Source organism: Typopeltis vanoorti, chromosome 18, assembly GCF_054136105.1.
Source record: "Typopeltis vanoorti isolate ZY-2024b chromosome 18, IOZ_Tvanoo_1.0, whole genome shotgun sequence".
Taxonomy (NCBI): Eukaryota; Metazoa; Arthropoda; class Arachnida; order Uropygi; family Thelyphonidae; genus Typopeltis; species Typopeltis vanoorti.
The window spans coordinates 77,781,377-77,802,282 of NC_143566.1; the positions used below are offsets into that span (position 1 = coordinate 77,781,377).

Below are 20,906 nucleotides of genomic sequence, written 5' to 3' on the forward strand. Positions count from 1 at the left end.
AGTAAGTTGTATGTTTCTATTATGTCCTCTCTTTTCTGCCTAACTTCACTTCTAACTCACATGCTTTCAGCCTATCCTCCTAGGGAGCACTCCACAAGCCATTCATCTCTAGATCATCTAAACCACCTCAACATCCCTAAGAAACCCATGCGACCAAATTTGTCCCCCATTAGTCCAGATGTGGTCATATAAAAACCTCATAAAGAGGGATAATAACTTTCTTATTATCAGTGTGTTTCTTGGATTTAAGGTTACACGGTGGTCAGCATTCACAGTGAAAAATTTATGGAGACAAAAACACATGTTGGAATAATTACTTTACTTATAATTAAGAAAATAATATTCAACATTTTGACCTCTGTATTGAGTGAGTCAACATCAGGAAACCATACATATGTACAGGACACAAGCTGCATGACACTACACAAAAGTAAGATGAATTTAACTGCATTGCTAATCGTTTACCCATGCCTATGGTTGTCAGATTTCTTGGTTGTCAAACTGGGACACAGGACTGGATCGGCAAAATTTTGACAACCAAAAAAAAAAAAAAAAAACTACACATCTTCTTTCTACAAATGAACTACAAATATCACAGTCATGAGATTCTTTATTTTATAAAGATAATACAACTCAACTAGAAAAAAAAATCACGGAGACAAATAAAACATTCTTTGTTTTATAAAGATTCTACAATTCAACTAAAAAAATCACAGTGATAAATATAAAATATTAGATATTCAAGTTATTTGACTTTATACTTGAATCAAGTATAACACAAACACAAAATTTAAAGAAAAGAAAATCACAAAAACATTTTTTTTAAAATTATAACTATAAGAAATAATACCAATGGCTTATTTTAACTATTTAAAAATCACAAAACTAATATTAGTTATCCTTTGTTTTAATTAAAATATTACTCTTTTTTTTTAACTTATCACTAGATTTTGCCATTTTCAATAGAGCCTTGCTATTCAGTAAATAATCATGCATTTGAAGACAATTAAAATCTTGTTTTCAAGACATTGAAGAATACTTTCAACAGTATTTCTATTTCTATCCTCCCTCTATTGGATTTCCATTAAGGAAAATATTCTTTCCACATTACCATTGTAACCAGGTATAGAAAAAACACATTCACATATATTATACAAATCTTTATATTGCTTCAGAAATTTCATTTCCATTTTTGAAAATATACACATCTTCCCTCAGCTGCCTTTCCTTCACGGTCTACCAGAAGACTCCACACACACACACACACACACACACACACACACACACACACACACACACACACACACACACACACAGGCCAATACACACCTAAAAATTCATACCACCATCCAAAACAAAAACTAGGGGTCATCAACACCCTCAAACACAGAGTCCTAACAATTTGCTCCAATGAGTAGGCACTGAACAAAGAATATGAAATTATTAGCCAAACGTCTGTAAAAAATGGCTACAAAAAAAAGTTCAAAAGATCTCCACAAAATCACCATTAAAAGCAAAAAAATAGATAGAATATTATTACCATATTTGCTGGCATGTAAGACGCACTCCCCCTTTTTTGTACACATTTATTAGGAAAAAAACTTTATCACTGAATGTTATAATGAATTTACAGTACAGTAAAACTTCGAAGTTACGCGGTAGGTGGGACCAACAAAAAGCGCGTAAGTCGAATTCGCGTAACTCAGGGTATAATTTTGCATGTAATTTATATATACAAACATACAATTGGGACCAAAGGTCCTAATTGTATAACTTATATAACTATATATAAGTTATATAAATAACTATATATAAATTATATATGTTTATATAAATTTTTATAATTGTATATAAAAATTATATCTAATATAACTTAACATATAGGAACATAAGGCATGACAATTAATAAATAACAAAAACATATAATCATAATTGTAGCTTTTCGTACATAAAAAAAGAGAAAGTTATTTCAATGTTGATGGTTTCATAAAATCTAATAGATTCGTCTGACGGCATAATGTCTTTTTCTTGTCACGCAAAATTTCTTCATAGCAAGCTAATGATTTTTTTATTCCTTGCCTTGTGGCTACAATTCGTTCCTCGTTAGAATCTATGTCCTCCAAAATATGTAAACCTTTCTTTTATGATTGTCCATACTGTGGATTCCTGTAGATCGAACATCTTTGCTAGCTCACAAATTGCCGTTCCGCCTTCAAAATACTTAATATGTTGAGTTTTGTTTCCAAAGTCAATGTTTTTCTTTTCTTGCTAGCTGTAGAAGTATCGGACTTGCTTCTTTTGGATGACATTATTATTTTTTATGTGATAAAATTTTTATCAAGAACATAACATTAAACAATCGCAAGGTTTGTAGACTATAAAAAAACGTGTATGAATGGAGACTGCGCGAAACACGTCAGTGTTTGTTCACAGCATGTGCGACACTGGCGAATGTGGCCGGCGCCTGAAAGATACAACTAGTAGTGAGGCGGGACGGGAATACGTACATATAAGAAACCACGTAACTCCAGATTTGCATAAGTCGGGGTATGACTGTATTTCAAAAATAAAGTAATAAGTAGGTCTACTTTCAACAAATACCTAATCTAACTAGGAAAGAGTCCCATCTTTTAATCTTCTTCGTCAAAACCCAGAAATTCATTTCCAGAGCTAAATGAAGAGACACTTGAAACCTCTTCTAAATCAGAATCTGAGTCCTCATACAACAAATTGTCCTCTGTACTATCCAGTGCATTACTAATGCCACACTTCTTAAATGATTTAGTCACTGTCTCAGTTTTCACAGCATTCCATGAAGCTTTGACCCACTCACAAACTTGCGAAATGCTAAGCCTCTTCCTTCTTCTTGATGGCTTGACCTCAAAATCTGAAGACTGCATCCAGCTGTTCTACTTCCCCTTCATAAATCCCTTAAATGGTTTATTAATACAGACATCTAAAGGTTGAAGCTGACTAGTTAGACCTCCTGGAATTAGAGCTAACTTGAGTTTTTAACATTTTATGTTCTGTGAGAACGACACTGATCCCGTACTAACAGGGCAGGCTTCTTCAACAGTCCTACAGGGTGCCTAGACCAAATTTTATCTATCAATAACTTTATTCCTCCTCCATCCATCCAGCCTTTTGCGTGAACATATACAAACACTCCTTTAAGCAGTTTTTTCTTTGGGTGGCGTCTTCCTTTTCAAAGTCAATAGTGGCGGCAATTTTATTCCATCACCACAGCAGGATAAAACAACCGTGTAGTGAGTTTTTTTGTGCGCAGAAGTTTTAACAGTAACACTTTTTGTGCTTGGAATCTACAGTTTTGTTCGAGGGCACATCAAAAGTCAGCGGAACCTTGTCCATGTTTCTTATTTGCGCAAGTTCAAAATCTTCTCGTTTCCTTGCGTTAATGACAAATTGATAAAATTCAATTTGTAGACACTGAAAGCCTCACTTTTCTGTGGTCTAAAATCCAAGTATTCAGTTCTGTCTCAAGTTCTGACCATTTTGCAGTTCCACTTCGTAGATTATGTTTATTGTGAGTTGCTTTTTTTAGATCCTCTTCCTGATTCCGTCAGGTTCTCATCATTTTCTCAATTGAGGGTAGCCCGAAATGTCTCTCTGCATCTACTGAACTCTACGTAACTGGAATGCTCTCACACACCGCAAGGAAGCAAGAAAGAAATCGTGTAACTCGGAACACAGAAAATTTCCAGAAATGAAAGTAATAAAAAACTGAATATCAGCATATAAGATGCACCCTATTTTTCAGACCTATTTTCAAAGAAAAAAGTGCATCTTACACGCCGGCAAATACGGTAAATACAATATTAAGACAACCTTCAAACCTCCTGCTGAATTAAGAAATTTATTCAGCTCATCCAAAGATCCTCTTCCATACCTTGCCCACCCAGGAGTTTACAAAATTCAGTGCAACTGCACCCTACCTTACATAGGGGAAACAGAACACACCATCCCAGTAAGGAAAGATGAACATAAACACCACATTAAATTCTTCCACTATGGCAAAACAGGCGTGTCAGACAACATACTTCAAATCTGTTATAGAATAATTGGATAGGCAGCAAGTCTCTACACCACACCAAAACCTGGTTTGAAAGAAAGTTGAAAGAAGCCTGTAAAATGCTGAAACATCATCCAAATCTAAACAAGAATGAGGGATTAATTCCAAGAATGTGGAGGACCCATCTTCAACCCATATAGCATCCAGAACAATCCCAAACAGAAGAAAACCTTAATATGAGAGGTCTTTAGAAATTGTTTAATGAGAAACATAAAAATTTTAGGTTATTATATTATTATACTGATATGTATGAAAATTTTATTTTAATTTGTCAATTAATCGTTAATTTTGTATATATTTTGTTTAGAAATATTTTTTTTTTGATTTCAAGTTTTTTTTTTCCACGAGAGGTCAAGCTAGGGTAAATGATTAAGATATGAGTAAGATATAAGAAAGGGTAAACGATCATTCAGATCTGAGATCTGAGAAACTGCATTCAGCATTCAATGATCTTTCTAAATTTCAGACTTATTTATCTTAAGGGAGTGAGTATCCACATATGCTTAATTACTTTCTTCCAATTGTTTTAATTTCCATAATTTTGCACATTCATTTGTTCAGTGAAATAAAACTTTTTCTAGATCCCTAATTCCAAATCTGTTCAAGTGCAATCTACCAGCTACATATGTATTTTCATTCATCAAATTCACTCTAAACATCTAAAGACTTTATATACCATTCCTCTTATACAAACTACACAGTGACTTATTAAATATATTTAATGGCCAAATTATTTTGGGAAATGTTGATTTGCAGTTAAACACCTAACCGCTACACAAATCAAATTATATTAACATTTATGATTTCATCAATATATATTTAATCCCAAATTAGTTTGAGAAAGAAACACTGATTTACAATTAGCATTTAACAACTACAAAACTTAAGATATGTTTGAACGTCTGTTGCATACACAGACAAGGTTTACAGATTTTTTAATTTAGGTACACAACAAATTATTCTACCTTAATTCTAATTCATGTGAATAAAAATAATACCTGACACTGGTCCCATGCACCTCAGTATTGAACCAGGATTATTTGTGAGTATTTTAAGATTCCATGGATGCCTATGAAAAAATTATAAAATACGATTATAAAAATGATAATCCATGTAAAATTTACAGTAACATGATATCTAATATAACTTGACATATAGGAACATAAGGCATGACAATTAATAAATAACAAAAAATGGATTAATTTACATATATATTTTTTATTAGTATTTTCAGTATGACTTTCAAATTAAACAACAATAACAGAAACCAGTATATTCAACAATTAAACATGCAAACTGCAATTACATGATGTAGAGCATCATGGTCTAATTATATTCAAGTTCTAGCAAAAATAATTTTAACAAGATTTTATAAAAAAACAAATAAAGTTAATTCAGGAATTTGTGACGAACTATTTCCCATAAGAGGGATAATTTACGTACATTGTTTCTATTTAGATTCAGCTGATGTAGCAAGGTATCATTTTTTATGGAGAAACTTAATTTTTTTCAAAGGATTCAATTCCTGGAGTTGACAGCATGCTACACAAGTTCCAACTGCCCTGGCTCATGGAACTTATCGTAATCTAAATGTTCATTATGATGTATAACTGCAGATATACATGTTAGGCCAAAATACTAGCAACAAATTTGATATACTCCAAGGTAGGCTAAAGGAAGAAGTTTATATTTGGCTGAGCCTAGAAAAGTAGATATCTTCTTGATAGAACAGAAGGACGCTCGAAGGCCAACAGATCTATGCAAGTTCAGAAGGTATAACCTTCTGAGACACTTTAAAGATAGAGAATGATGATATGACAGACCACCTCAGTATCACTACTACGATGATAGGGAGATGACAAGGAAACTCTATAATTATTAATTATCATGCTGAGATATGATTTGGTAAAGCCATTAGTAAGGAAGATGGACTTGATGTGATCTAATTCTTGGGAGAGCAGCAATTCAATGGAGCAAAGAGAGTGAGAGTGTGCTCAGTATATGAATTCTTAATGATGCCAAATTTTTGAAAATTACGGTGGTGTGAAAGATGATGAATATAAAGTCCAATATGTGTTTTCTTTCTGAATACTGAGAAAAGGCTTTGGTTGACAAATATGAAATCTAAAACAGCAATCTGACTGTTCTCTTCTAACTAAAGAGTGAATTGGATACAATGGTGAAAAGTGTTCATCTTATTGATGACCTCTTGTAAATCTGTATGGGACCCATGTGAAAGCAGCAAAAACATCATCAATATGATCTGTACCATAAGGACAGCTTAAGGAGGATGCCATTCAGTGTCTGTTGTTCAAATCTTTCCATGAAGTAGTTAGCTAGTGTGGGAAAAAGAGGACCACCAATTAATGTGTTCTCAATTTGTTGGTAAAGTTTGTTTTAGCATATAAAGAAGCCAGAATGAATGATAAAGTCAAACAGGCTGAAAATATCTGCAGGAAAATCTTTGTCCAAGTGATCTCCTTGTTAGCCTAGATATTGTGTCCTTATTCAGAAGCGTTCTTTCATGTTCCTGAGAGATTATCCAAAGTATTCTCATAATATATAAAGGATAAATGCAGCTCCAATTAATTTTTCATCCTTTTTTCAATAATTTGTTTTAAAACATAGATATTATTTCTAAATGATTTTTCATATCTGAAACCAATTTGTTTTTCTGAGAGTAGAAATTTGCAATAGTTCCAACTCTTTTCTTCAAAATTTTACTGAATGTTTTTAAACCTGTATTTAATACACTTATTCTCTGAGATTTCCAGTCATCTATAGCTCCTATCTTAAACAAAGATAAAACCTTATCTATTGAACATCTGATGGAACTTGACATTTTTTCCAACAATTATTTAGTAACTTAAAGAATCTTTGATGTAAATATTCACTACCATGAGGGCTGTACTTAGACTTTTCTCGAGGTGGGCGGACCCCGAGGCACTAGAGTGCTCTAGGGCCCCTTCCTCATTATTTGGGACCCTTAAATTTTTTGCGGCTCCCAGCTAGAGCCTCATGCACCTGTACATAAGTACAGCCCTGACCACCATACTTCAAAAGCTCTGTATTTATGTCTTTTATATCATTCTTATTATTGGTTGGGAATCCTAACCACTATTGAACCTGGACCCAACATCACTAACAGAGCTCTGGCAAACACTTCAGAACCCTGGTCAGGAGAAGTGTATATGCGGCCACAGCAAAGATGCCACTACAACAACAGAAACGGCCCCGAGTCCTGCGCAGCCCACACTCACCTTTCTACAGCAGCGGTAAGGCACTGAGTGTGGCTAGAGGGTGCTAAGAATCTTGCAGATGAAAACAGGCGACTTCTTATAACCATGAAAATGACAATTGGTACCCTCAATACTCGAACTTTGGCAAGAGACTACAGAATAGATTTATTAATCAAAGAACTAACTAATATCAACTTGGATATCCTGCTAGTGAATGAAACAAAAAGATTGAAAGAACTGACAGCAAGATGGTACAATGGCTCACAGATACTCCTCGGAGCATCCTCAAACAATGGCAAACAAAGCAGAGTGGGTTTCATTGTTAAATCTAAGCTCACCAAGTTGATCCTTTCTTGTAACATCATATTTGAAAGAATAGGTGTACTCGTAATTTGAATAGAGAATAATATAACAATAAAATTAATATCCTGCTATGCTCCAATATCTGTAGCTGATAATCAAGAAATAGAAAATTTTTACATGAATCTTGAACAGGCATTAAATTATAAGTCAACATACACATTCGTTGGTGGTGACTTTAATGCCAAAATAGGATGTGGAAAAGAGGATGAAAAGTTTATAGGACCACATGGCCTAGGAGAAAGAAATAGAAGAGGAGAGAGATTAGGTGAATTTTCTGCAGCTGAACAACTCTTTATCATTAACACTTTTTTCAACAAACGCCTAGGAAGAAGATGACTTGGCAATCACCGAATGGAGACACAAAAAATGAAATTGACTACATTTTAACAGACTGTAAAAGACTGGTACAAAATGTTGGTACAATAGGCGAACCATACTTCAACATAGATTCTGACCACAGACTCCTCAGAGCCATTATAAGAATAGACCACAAAAAAGAACAACATATCAGGACAACATCGAACCATAAAAGACAACCCAAACAAATAGACACAAGTTCAGGAAGTACATAGAAGAGACTGAATGGACTATTAAAAACTGTTACATAAATGATGACTACGTTGACTTCATTAATAAATTCAATGAGTGCAAGAAAAAAGAAATTCCTGTGAAACAAAAAATGACTCTCACCTCAAACTCTAGAACTACTGAAAAAGAGAAAAGAACTGAAAAATCTGAAGAAAATTTTCTAGAGTACAAAATTATCTGTAAATTACTAAGGAAAAGAATTCCAGAAGACTACAAAGCTTTCAGGATATAAAAATTAAGAGAAGCAGTGCAGGCAAAAACCAGCTTGAAAAAAATAGAGAAAGACTTAAATTTTAAACAGTCAATTCCATCTGTTTTACAGGATCAAAATGGAGAAAAACATACTAATAGAAAAAGGATAGAAGAAATTATGCAGAATTTTTATAATGATCTCTATGCAAATAAGTGCCAAGTTTCAGAACCTTTCATTCCAAAACCAAGCAATATACCAGATGTACTTCCAGAAGAAATAGAACATGCCCTTAAGAAAATGAGTCAAGGAAAAGTCTCAGGACTTGATCATGTTAAGGCTGAAGAAATCCAACAAGGTAGACCGATTATTTTCAAAGCCTTGGCTGGCAGATTCACGTTGTACTTCAAAGAAAGAAAGATTCCAGAGGAATGGAAAACCTCAAAAACCATACTTCTATTCAAAAAAGGGAACAAGGAAGACATAAAAAATTATCGTCCAATCTGTCTACTCTCTCACATATATAAGATCATGAACAGAGTAATACTGAACAGAATCCAAAACACTCTAGAAGACAACTCCAGCAAAGAGCAGGCAGGATTCAGAAGAGGCTTCTCCACAATAGATCATATCCAGGTCATTTCACAACTAACAGAAAAATGCAGAGAATACCGAATCCCTCTATGTTTCCTCTTTATTGATTTTAAAAAAGCATTTGATACCATAGAACACAATGCAGTCATCAGTGCCTTACTGGAAATAAATGTGGATCCTACTTATATCCACATGATAAAAGAAATTAACAAAAATCAGACCACAGCTACTTGATCAACCCTTGATTGAACCCTATTTAATCAACCTATAAATATAGACATAAAGAGAGGGGGTCTGCCAAGGCGATGCGATCTTCCCAAATCTATTTACCAGCACTTTAGAATACATTCTGAAAAAAATAGACCTAAATGGAGGAATAAGCATAGATGGTGAAAAGCTACAAATTCTTTTGCCGATGATCTAGTACTGATATCCCACAACCCAAAAGACCTAGAAGAAATGGGTGAAAAAGTATACACAAACAGCAGTAAGATAGGGTTAGAAATGGATCTAGAAAAAACAAAATGGATCAAAAACATCTACACAAGTGACAGTCACCTATGTATTGATAACATCCCTATAGAACAAGTTGACTCATACAAGTACTTAGGACACACAATAAAAATGAATAATGATTTATCTGAAGAATTAGCAAAAAGAAAGAAAGCTGCATGGCTATCATTCAACAGACTAAAAGAAACACTTACTGATCCAAATCTTGACATCTCTCCGAAGGCAAAACTATTTAATAGTGATATTCTACCATCACTCACATATGGATCAGAAATATGGAACACGACAAGAAAAGAAGAAGAGACTCTCAGAATAACTCAGCATGCAATAGAACGCAGGATTTGTAACATCAGCAGAATGGAACATGTTAGAAACACGGAACTAAGAAAGAGATCAGGCACAAAAGATGTGGTAACTGCAGTATATGAAAGCAAGATGAGATGGGCAGGTCACATAGCCAGACTCAGGGATAACAGATGGACATATAGAATACTCAACTGACAACCAAGAATAAAGAGAAAACCAGGAAGACCACCTACAAGATGGGAAGATCCACTAGTGAAATCTATGGGTATAACATGGAAAAGAGAGGCTCAAGATTGAGATCGTTGGAGGCATCTTTGTGACCTGCACTCATAGAGAAATCCTGAGTGAAACATGGGTCCATCAAGGTAATACATATCATTCTCTAGTTTTTGATATCTTTATTGCTTCATTTAGTTCTTCCATTCTAATGGTACCTGTACTAATTTCTTCACTGTTATTTTCTATTAATAAATTTGGGTCATACCATAAATTCTTATAATGTATTATCCATTGTTTCTCTTGTATTATATTAATTTGTGCTATATCACTTTCTTTATTATTTAATTTCCTTAATATTTTGTAGGATATGAGTTGTCTTCCATGTATATCTTCTTTTATTTATGATTATTATTATCATTATCCCAAGACCTCCTAGGAGTCAAAGATTCATCATAGGAGGTACCTTTGTCATACACATAGCTCATCATACTGTGCCTTAAATACATTCAAATTCTCTGCACTCTCAGGCAATGCATTACGATCATTCACAACTCTACATGCAAAAAACCAGCTTCTCATTCCCTTACTCACACTCTCCTTATACGGCTTCCAGGGATGATCCCTTGTTCTTCCACCATTTTATGAAAAACATCTTCAATGTTAATTTGATAACAACCCCTTACAAACTTGTACATTTCTATTACTCCTTCTATCCACTAGACTCTGCATATTGCATCTTCTCAACCTTTCTTCATACTTAACATTCCAGAAATCAGAAACTATTTTGGTCAATCACCTCTGACTCCTTTGCAACATCTCTTCATCCTTTTTAAAACCAAGTAACCAAACATGTGCACAGCATGTGGCATAAACAAGCCTTATAAAATGGAAGCAGAATCTCCTTACCTCTAAAAGTCAGTGTCCTCTGCATCATTGCCAGAATTCGTTGTGTTGTCCTCACAATTTTGGCAACATGTCCTTTAAATTTTAGATCCCTATCCACCATCACCCCAAGATCTCTGATTTCCTCCACCTCTAACAATATATCCTCACTGAGCATAAATTCTACATTCTATTTTTGTTTTCCAAATTTTAAAAACCTTCCATTTCACAATACTGAACTGGTATCTCCACTCCCGTGCCAATTCAACTCAGTCGATTCAAGTTTGTAAGGCCATGTCTGCATTACCACTCATAGTTCTTTCTTTCCAAATTTGCATCACATGCAAACAACTGAATATTCCCATTCAAATACTCCCCAATATATTAGTAACATATAGGTTAAACAGCAATTGTCCTAAAACAGACTCCTGCAGCGCACCACTAATGAATTTTCCTGGATATTGTTCTTCCATACATAACTTGCTGATAACTATCAGATAGCCAATCCAATGCACTAGTCTAATATGCAACCCAATCTGCTCTAGTTTGATTATTAACTTATCACTTGGTAATTTATCAAAAGCCTTTGCAAAATCTAAGTAAACCACAATATTTCCATCTCCCTCATCCAATGTAGCTGGCACCTTATTGAAATAAATAAGTAGATTATTACTAAAACATGACCTTCTTTTAGCAAATCTGTGCTGTCCATCAAAGATAATCCCACTGTTATCAACCAAATTGTGGATCTTGGTTCTCACCAGCCTCTCCAACACTTTAACCAGAACATCTGACATAACGATTGGCATATAATTAGATGCTCAAGTTCTGTCACTTCCCTTATTACAATCTTCCCTTCCTTTCACTCCTTTGGAACTTGATCTAATGCAAGACTCATATTAAACAAATATGCCAAGACAGATGTCAACTTCCTTGCACATTCCTACAAAATTTGTGGTGATATATCATCAAGCCATTACATACTTCTTGCTCACTCCCAGTCAGTCTCTTCTTATCCTCATCCACTACTTTCAAACGCTCCATGATGTTACATTCACAGGGATGAAAGACCTTTATGAACTGCTCATTAAATATCTCAACTACAGCCTTTGCAGCAGTGTCTTTATACCATTTTCTTCAATCAGTGTCATCCTATCGTAATCACTCTTCTTTTTGTTGGCTACAATATTAAAAGAACTAACTAGGGTTTTTTTTTTTGGCTTCATTAGCTAACTGCTGTTCAAACTGCACTTCTGCTACCATTAGCCAACTGGGTCGCTCTCCTTGCATGTTCTTTGTACTTCTCATGAAAGTGATTATTACTGCTCCTCTTATGCTGCCTCCATAATTCATTTTTCCTTGTATTAAGCATGTAGCTTAAGCTTGTTATTCATCCATTTCACACCTACCTTACTTAACCTTCCGACTCTTGCATTGCATTTAGACATTGCTTCTACTAGATAGTTCTTAAATAGCACCCAAGCAGCATTGATCTCTTTTCATCCAACTCTTTATTCCATGCTACAGCTGCAAGCTGTCTTCTAAACTTTTCATAATCACCAGTTTTGTAGTTCCATATGTACTCTTTCCTCATACTGTCCTCATATGGGTGGCAACTACCCAGCTAATCACTTCATTGTCACTCTCACAAACTGGAGGAAGATTTGACACTTCATTTACCATATTTTCCCATGTATAAGACGATACTTTTTCTAAAATTTTTAGACCAAAAATTGGGGGCTGTCTTATACACGGGGGTAACTGTTTGAGAGACCTGCAGTTGCCGTGGCAAAACTGCTGGTACCTTGTCTTTGCAAACAGGCTTCTGCCAATCACTAGCCATTAACTCTGTCGACTGACGTCATTAACAGCTGATTCTGAATAAACCAACCAACCAGAACTCTGAAAGCATTAACAATATTTTGAGCAGTAGCCTATAAAAATATCCGAAAATAAAAAATGATTGTCATATTCTTCAAAATTCAAATTAAAAGTCATCAATTATGCAAAAGGACATGGAAATAAAGCTTCAGAGAGACAGTTTGAACCTCCTTCCACTGGGTGTATGATTAGACAGTGCAGAAAACAGAAAGAACAACTCACTACTCAAGATGCCAAAAAAGAAGAGGACCTTAAAAGGAAAACCAGCAAAATGGCCAAACGTGGAACAGAGGCTTAAGACTTGGATTATGAAGCAGTGCCAGAGTGGGATATGTGTGCCAACCAAGCTTATTCAATATGAGGCAAAAAAGTTTGCAAGAGAAATGACTAATGAGATAAAGATGTGAAAAGTTTTCTACCTTGGGGATAATATATATATATTAAGGATACCAAGTAATTTTATAAACTTGGTTTTTTTACTCTTTCTCCCAAGTAAGCAAAACAGTTAAGCTTGCACCTGAATGTAGTTCAAATCTAAAGATAGTTCAACACTAGGGAAACTCGATGTAAAGGTGGGTAAAGCTCTGATCACTACTCTTAGTATTTCCTAATGTAAAACACATCTCACTAAGAGATGTATACTGTTATACATTATGGGTGGGGGTCACTACCCAAACCGGTTTCAACCTTTTTTGAGGTCTCCTCAGTGAGTAGCTAGACCCTGAAATAACAAGGTTTTTAGTAATACAGAGCCTTATCAACTTTCAACTTTATCTATACAAGTTGCTACAAGGTGCTTTTACTTTGAATAAGAAACTCTGGATGAGATAAAGATGTGAAATGTTTTTTTACCTTGGGGATATTAAGGATACCAAGTAATTTTATAAACTTGGTTTTTTTACTCCTTCTCCCAAGTAAGCAAAAAAACTTTTCACATCTTTATCTCATCCAGAGTTTCTTATTCAAAATAAAAGCACCTTGTAGCAACTTGTATAGATAAATAATTAGAAGAAACACACGTATAAACCACAGTGAAAATTATTTAATTGTAAATATTTCATCCTAAGTATCTTAGGACATCATCAGTACAGTATTTAAACAAAAATTAGGAATAACATACAGTTAGGGCGCATGATTACAATAGAATCTCATGAAGAACGCGCTAAAGTAGTACAAAAAAAAAAAAAACGTTAATTATTTAACACAGTTTTGTATGATAATTTCCCATACTTTAGGAATAGTAAGAACGTCGTTGCGGTTTAGGTTTGGTCTGTGTAGTAGGGCTTCAGAACTTTCTTTATATAAACGTTCATGTTTAAATAAAGATCTATGTAAAAGTTTAGCCTTTTCCCAATGGATCCTATGGTTTGGATTTTCAATTCCGTGTTGAGAGAGGCCAGATTTCTGCGGTTTAAGAAGACGAATGTGGTCTTGATGTTCCGAGATGCGTTTCTGAACAGACCTACCTGTCTGTCCAAAGTAAGATCATTTGCATGAGCATGGAATCGCATAAACACCAGATAACATCAAGGGTGAGAATTTGTCCTTAGGAGAAGGTAATAAGTTGTAAATTTGGTTGATAGGTTTGTAAGTAGTGGCAAAATTATATTTCTTCATAATTTTAGAAAGACGTTCTGAGATGCCTTTAACGTAAGGTATGGGAATCCTATGCACTTCTTCCTGTCTGGTTTGATGTATGCAGAAGTGACTGATGATTTTTTGAGTTGTTTTGGGATTATATCCATTTAGGATGGCTGTATTTTTGACAACTTCTAATTCCTGGTTTAAAGATTCTTCAGAGGAGCAGAATTTGTGTGCTCTGGAAACTAGTGATTTAATAATGCCAGATTTCTGAGATGGATGATGAGCAGAAGAATTGTGAATGTAGCGACCTGAGAATGTAGGCTTGCGAAAGACGGAAGTGGCGATGGAACCGTCTTCTTTTCTTTTGATGTGTAAATCCAAAAAAGAGATACCCTGTGGAGATTCTTTTTCTAACGTAAAGTTGATGTGATGATGAATAAAATTAACCTTCTTCATCATCGCATCAACTTTACATTAGAAAAAGAATCTCCACAGGGAATCTCTTTTTTGGATTTACACATCAAAAGAAAAGAAGACGGTTTTCCATTGCCACTTCCGTCTTTCGCAAGCCTACATTCTCAGGTCGCTACATTCACAATTCTTCTGCTCATCATCCATCTCAGAAATCTGGCATTATTAAATCACTAGTTTCCAGAGCACACAAATTCTGCTCCTCTGAAGAATCTTTAAACCAGGAATTAGAAGTTGTCAAAAATACAGCCATCCTAAATGGATATAATCCCAAAACAACTCAAAAAATCATCAGTCACTTCTGCATACATCAAACCAGACAGGAAGAAGTGCATAGGATTCCCATACCTTACGTTAAAGGCATCTCAGAACGTCTTTCTAAAATTATGAAGAAATATAATTTTGCCACTACTTACAAACCTATCAACCAAATTTACAACTTATTACCTTCTCCTAAGGACAAATTCTCGCCCTTGATGTTACCTGGTGTTTATGAGATTCCATGCTCATGCAAATTATCTTACTTTGGACAGACAGGTAGGTCTGTTCAGAAACGCATCTCGGAACATCAAGACCACATTCGTCTTCTTAAACCGCAGAAATCTGGCCTCTCTCAACACGGAATTGAAAATCCAAACCATAGGATCCATTGGGAAAAGGCTAAACTTTTACATAGATCTTTATTTAAACATAAACGTTTATACAAAGAAAGTTCTGAAGCCCTACTACACAGACCAACCTAAACCGCAACGACGTTCTTACTATTCCTAAAGTATGGGAAATTATCATACAAAACTGTGTTAAATAATTAATGTTTTTTTTTTTTTGTACTACTTTAGCACATTATGCACGTCTTCATGAGATTCTATTGTAATCATGCGCCCTAACTATGTTATTCCTAATTTTTGTTTAAATACTGTACTGATGATGTCCTAAGATACTTAGGATGAAATATTTACAATTAAATAATTTTCACTGTGGTTTATACGTGTGTTTCTTCTAATTATGAACGCACCACAGGTTTCGTTATTTAAAAAAAAAAAAATTTGTATAGATAAAGTTGATAAGGCTCTGTATTACTAAAAACCTTGGTATTTCAGGGTCTAGCTACTCACTGAGGAGACCTCAAAAAAGGTTGAAACCGGTCTGGGTAGTGAACCCCCCCCATAATGTATAACAGTATACATCTCTTAGTGAGATGTGTTTTACATTATGGGAAATACTAAGAATAGTGATCAGAGCTTTACCCACCTTTACAACAAGTTGCCCTGGTGTTGCACTACCTTTGCACTTGAACTACGTTCAGGCGCAGAAATGACTATTGTTGATTTCACAGGAAAAGCAAAATGGTGCTTCAACTTCATTAGGAGAGAAGGGTTGGCCATGAGAACACACGAACTAAGTTAGCCCAGACAATGCCACCAGCTTATGAAAATAAAATCCAACAGTTTTACTCCTTTGTCATAAAACTTTTGGAAAAATAAATGCTTTTGAACCGAGTCAGATTGCAAACATCGATGAGGTGCTCTCAATTTTGATGTGCATTCCACAGAACTGTTGATATGAAAGGGGTCAAAACAGTGGCAATCAAAACAAGTGGTCATGAAAAGACACACTATATTGCTGTGCAGATGGTACAAACTGCCTCCTATTCTCATTTTTAAGAGGAAAACCTATCCTAAAGAGAGCATACCACCTGCCATTCTTGTCCATGTTCATGAGAACAGATGGATGAGGAGATCATTCATGACTATTGGGTTTGCAAAGATTTGGTTCAGAAGACCTGGAGGGCGCTCAAAGAGGCCAGCTCTGCTCGTGTTTGATCAGTTCTGAGCACATTTAATAGAAAAGACAAAAAGGGTTACAGCGGATTTGCGAACATAGCTAGCAGTTATTCCTGGTGGACTTACAGGTCAGCTACAGTCACTAGATATTTCTATCAACAAGCCCTTCAAAGCTCTGATGAAAGAAGAATGGAATAAATGGATGCAAAAAGCAGGTAATAACTTGACACCAACAGGAAGAGTGAAAAAACCAACCATTACTGAGGCAAATGGCTCCTAAATTCATGGAATGGAGACAAGCAAGAGGTTGTTGTGAAGTTCTCCAAAAAATGTAGAATAAGCAATGCCATGAATGGAACTGAGGATGATCTCATATACGATGGTGGTCTGAAAAGTTCTCGGCCTAACAATGAAAAACGAATTTATAATTTCAAAATTATTTTTATTTTTCAACATAATCTCTCTTAAGAATAATACATTTATTCCAGCAATAATGCTCCAGTGCCATTATCCCGTCCCTGTAGTGGTCCTCAGTAAGATCTGCAAAATACCCCTCTACAGCTGAGATCACCTCTTGATTAAAAAAAAAAAAAAAAAAACCACTGACCAGCGAGGAAGAATTTTAGTTTTGGGAAGAGACAATAGGCAGAGGGAGCCAAATCTGCAGAATAGGGTGGATGTTCCAACAATTCATAGTGCAGATTCCTTAAATTTTTAATTGCCAAAACACCTTTATGAGCAGGTGCACTGTCCCGATGAAAGATGATTGTTTTTTCTTCTGCAAACTGGGTCTTTTCTCACGAATTTTTTCATCTAGTCGTTAAAAGATGGAATAATATTCCCCAGTTATTGTTTTACCCTTTTCAAGATAATCAATAAACAAAATGCCTTTAGCATCCCAAAACACCTGCCATGACCTTTCCTGCTGATGGAACTGACTTTGTCTTCTTTGGTGTTGAACAACCGGCTTCTATCCACTGTTTTGGCTGTTTGGATTCTGGTGTGTAATGGTGAATCCAAATCGGATCCACAGTTATAAATCGACGCACAAAATCAGTTTTATTCTTGTTAAAATGCTCCAAGCACTGTTCAGAGATTTTCATGCGAGTACGTTTTTGATCTGCAGTGAGCAAGTGTAGAACCCAGCTTGCAAAAAGCTTTTTCATTTGCGATTCTTCATGCAAAATATATCCTACATGTTCTTTTGAAATGCCTATAGTCTCAGCAATTTCACTCACCAGTCATTCAATACCATACATGCACTTGATAAATGATTTCTGGTGTTGTTACACTTTTTGGATGTCCTTCACATGGATCATCTTCAAGCTGGTATGGCCACATTTAAACTTGGCAGCACATTTCTTAATTGTCGAAAACGAAGGAGAAGAGTGCCCATAAACTTTTATGAACTTCAAATGAATTTCTTTTGGCGTTAAACCTTCTTTTACAAAGAATTTTATAACAGCACAATACTCAATTTTATCCATTTCAAGGGATACAGACAACACTTTTGCTGTATAAAACAAACCATTTGATAAAATGACTTGCAATTTCACATGGATGCTTATGACAGATGTACCAACTTAAGAAAAAAAAAATCTTGCTGATAGTGTTGCCATCTATGGCCAAGAACTTTTAAGACCACCCTCGTATATAGACAGTGACTCAGAAGACAGCAGCGATTCAGTAGAGGTTGAAGAAAGTGATATGTCTGGAACTAATAGTGATGAAGAAATGATATGCCCAGAACTGAGTGATGCATAATTTCTTAGTATGTATCTTAAAAATATTACCTAATTACTAAACATACTTGAATATTTTAAAAAATATCAAATGTGTTCTGTTTTGTGTGTAAAATATTGATTTCTTAATTTTGGGTTCGAAAAAGTAGGATTCGTCTTGTATATAGGGAGTGTCTTATACGTGAAAAAATACAGTATATCAACATCCTCTGATGAGATGATGAAATCCCAAAACTCCTATCCTTGCACACCCTATCTTACATACTGCCTGAGGTATTTGTTAAAAACTGAAGAAATTCATTTTCTTTACTTCAAAATGTAGACAGTGACTTTTCTATTTACTTCTTTTTCTATTTACTTGCTTAATTTGCTTATCCATTTCATGATCACTACCCTCCACATTACTATATCTGTAGCATCATCTGACCAAATATTTTATTCTATTCATCTCTGTCTCACACCATATTACCTCAAAAACCATTGCCACTATTCCCCACCCCTGTATGGACACAGTAATTTTTCTATCAGCAATAGCACTCCACCTCCCTTTTTACCCTATCTTCATGAAAAACATCATACCATTTCATCTCTATTCCTTTCAGGATGTAATCCTCATTCAACTATGTCTCACTTATTCCAACAATTTTTGGGCAAACGAACTCAACGAATGCAACCATTTTCCTTTGATACTTCTAGCATTCGTATACAAACATAAAAGCTGATTCCTGGATCTATAACAAGTTTCACTGATACTATTTATTAGAAGTGACTTCTGCATACCATTCTCGAGCTATTTCTTTTTCTCCTTAGTGAACTTTCTTTAATATGGTTTTAGCTATATTTATTTTGTGTTTGTATGTTTGTATGGATAATGAGACCAGAACAAACCAATATGGTCTATACCCGTAATTAGTGTTATGATGATGATCTGTTTTCTTTGTTTTTGAAGGAATGATCTGTATTCTAATTGTTTTTCTTTTATATTTTTCTTCTCAAGTACTTCAAAGACTATCTTTTAAATCTTTATTAATGTTTTCTTCTTCTTCTATATCCTATTAATTTTGGCTTCTTTTAGGTAATCCATTAATCAAGATTGACATAGCATTCTACTATTTCTTGTAACAGATATACTTCAATATACCTGCTCTGTTTCTTATTTATTTTCTCCATTTTTGTTAGCATTTCCATTTTAAAAACTACCAAATAATGAACAGAAAAGATTTCATTTCCTCTGTAAACATGTACATCTCTTACATGTGGAACTAGCTTACGATTAGTAATGATACAGTCAATTATGGATCTTGTTCCTCTACCATTCCAAGTACATTTATTTATATTATTTTTCTGAAAAAAAAAGTATTTGTTATTTTGAAATTATTGAAAATGACAAATGTATAATAGTTCTTGATCATTGTTATTTATACAAATTTCTCCATATCTGTAAAATTGGGATTGGATTATTTCCAACTCTAGCATTGAGATGTCCTGCTTTTAATATATATATATCAGTGGCGTTCGTGTGATCATTTCAGTTAGGTGTGCTGTCATGTTTTCCAGGAAGGGAGAAAGCTTGGAGACAAATAATTACATCAATAAATTTTTATAATTATCGATTTAATTAAATTTAATTGATGTAATTATTTTTGATGTAATCGATTTAATTGCCGGCCTGGTTGGCCGAGTGGTTAGCATACCCATTCTCTAGCCAAAAGGCTGTGGGTTTGAATTCCGGCGTGGGCATGGGAGTTTGTATTGTTTGTGAAATTATTAGTGGTGGTGGTGATCAGCGGTAGACTGCGTTGGTGTTGGAAAATGAAGGTTGGTGGAGTAGTGAAACGAGAAGTTTTAGAGTAGATGCCCTCCCTCGATGAGTCTTTGGACTCCCTGGAGGTCTGATAATATAATAATAATAATAATAAATAATTACATCAATAAACATCTTTTAGCTTTTTTTATGTAATTATTTGTCTATGTAAACTATAAATACATTATTTTCATTTTGCATCGATATTAATGATCTTTAATTTTTTTGGGGAAAAAAAGTATTCAGAATTAATAGTTTTTAGCACAATTTCATATATTAAAAAATTGACTAGCATATTTTATTAAAAATCAACTAATTAATTAATCCTAAATTAAATTATTTCAGTTTAAAAGCAAAAAATCATAAAACTAACAAGTAAAATAATATTAAATTACATACACTTACCTTTTAAAAATGTATTTTTTTGTTTAAATTTGTTTCACTATAAATTTACAATTCACACTTCACTCTGTAATGTACTAGACAGAGAGCAAACTAACCGGTCACTGTTCACAAATGAAAAAGATGAACCAAAAATAGGAACACGTGTTTTATTGCAGTAATAAAACACATGTTCTATGGCTACCCAGCAACAGGCCAACCCATAATAAAATTTTAAGACAGACAAAGCATACCCAGGGTAGAGGGTGTAAGAT

The 20,906-nt window shown here is 34.5% G+C and overlaps 1 protein-coding gene across 3 annotated transcripts in view; it reads right to left on the reverse strand.

The window, feature by feature from the left end:
* The window catches only part of Jarid2 (Jumonji, AT rich interactive domain 2), a 557,336-nt gene that overhangs the window by 163,794 nt on the left and 372,636 nt on the right, over positions 1 to 20,906 (reverse strand). For all 3 annotated transcript variants that reach the window (XR_016549859.1, XM_090408748.1, XM_090408747.1), the window contains exon 14: positions 5,089 to 5,159. Coding sequence is in view for 2 of the 3 variants with exons in the window: in XM_090408748.1 (XP_090264874.1) it covers positions 5,089 to 5,159 (71 nt within the window). In the remaining variant the exon portion in view is untranslated. The remainder of the gene's footprint in view (positions 1 to 5,088; positions 5,160 to 20,906) is intronic.